This window comes from Sinocyclocheilus grahami, unplaced genomic scaffold, assembly GCF_001515645.1.
Source record: "Sinocyclocheilus grahami isolate Dianchi unplaced genomic scaffold, SAMN03320097.WGS_v1.1 scaffold13844.1, whole genome shotgun sequence".
Taxonomy (NCBI): domain Eukaryota; kingdom Metazoa; phylum Chordata; class Actinopteri; order Cypriniformes; family Cyprinidae; genus Sinocyclocheilus; species Sinocyclocheilus grahami.
The window spans coordinates 4,345-5,525 of NW_015515082.1; the positions used below are offsets into that span (position 1 = coordinate 4,345).

A 1,181-nucleotide genomic window follows, 5' to 3' on the forward strand; every position below is an offset into this window, starting at 1 on the left:
CGACTCTTTGCCATCCCAGGTCTGTTTCTGCACAAGTTTGCCGTTCTCAAGAGTCACGACAGTCTGCAGATAAAGAGAGAGAAGAGCCCGTTAACTTCAAACGATAAACTGCTTCAAAGCACCACGTCTATTCCATCACAAACCGTAGTCTTTCTATCATCCGCCGTGATCTCCTCGAATGACTCGTTGAGGTTACATTTGATCTCGGTAGTTTTGAAGGTGCTCTGCGACTTCATGCATATCAGCCCCTGATCATCCACACACACGACCAGGTTGGGCTTAGTCCGGTTTCCCACCTGACGAGTAGCGAAACCCACACCTGAAAAAGGAAAGGCACTTCTTTCAGTCATGAAACACCTTTGTATTTATGACCATCAAAAGTATGAGAAACCTAACCTATTGCACATTAATGATGCGCATGTTAAATCTTAATTAAAAAAAAAAATTAAATTTCTTGTGCAACATGTAAACTGAAGAGACTTGCTAAATAACATGCATTTGCATTGTTAAGTTATTAAATGATGAAGAATCATACCTAGAGCCTTCATGTACTCGTCAAAGTTTTCGCTGGTGGTCATCTTCCACGTTCCCACGAATTTATCAACCATTTTTCCGGATGATGATTCTTGTCACTCAAGCACCAGCCCAAAGCTCAGATCTGATCTGATCTGATCGAATGACTGCGGGCTTTTTCAACAGCTCCTCCAGCACGTGCATGTCCACACCAGCCAATCAGATGATCCAGCGTCACTGCGCGGAGTTCCTCAACCTCCCCCGCAAACGCAACTCAGAACTGGGGAAGGGTTCACATTTTTCGGACCACAAAAACGGTCAAAAAACATTTACTGGGTCAGAGGACAGCAATCGCACATGGTTAGACTGAATATTTTTAGAATGAAGTGTTTGACGAAACATTTTCTGACCGAAAAGATGACCTTTCCTCTCAGTGGCTGAACACACACGATGTCTTTTTACTTAATAACTAGGTAATAACGTAATTATAACTAGGAAAATTGACTTTCAAAATGTTGTAGGAAAAACAAGCATTCAAGAATAATTTAACAACAAATTAATTCACAGGCATATTTTTCACATAACTATATAATATAATCATACATTTATCATATAATTATATGATCTCAAAGAGGCACAAAATCACTTTCACAAACTTTTTCATTAAC

General features: G+C 40.0%; 1 protein-coding gene across 1 annotated transcript; it reads right to left on the minus strand.

Annotated features, from left to right (window-relative positions):
* Positions 1-4: 4 nt before the first annotated feature.
* Positions 5-677, minus strand: LOC107579055 (fatty acid-binding protein, heart-like; the record flags this gene model as incomplete). The annotated part of the gene is made up of 3 exons (XM_016264938.1): positions 536-677; positions 144-319; positions 5-63 (listed from the first exon to the last, which is right to left on the minus strand). Coding segments are annotated over exons 1-3 (308 nt in total), but the record flags the coding sequence as incomplete, so codon positions are not given.
* Positions 678-1,181: the final 504 nt, after the last annotated feature.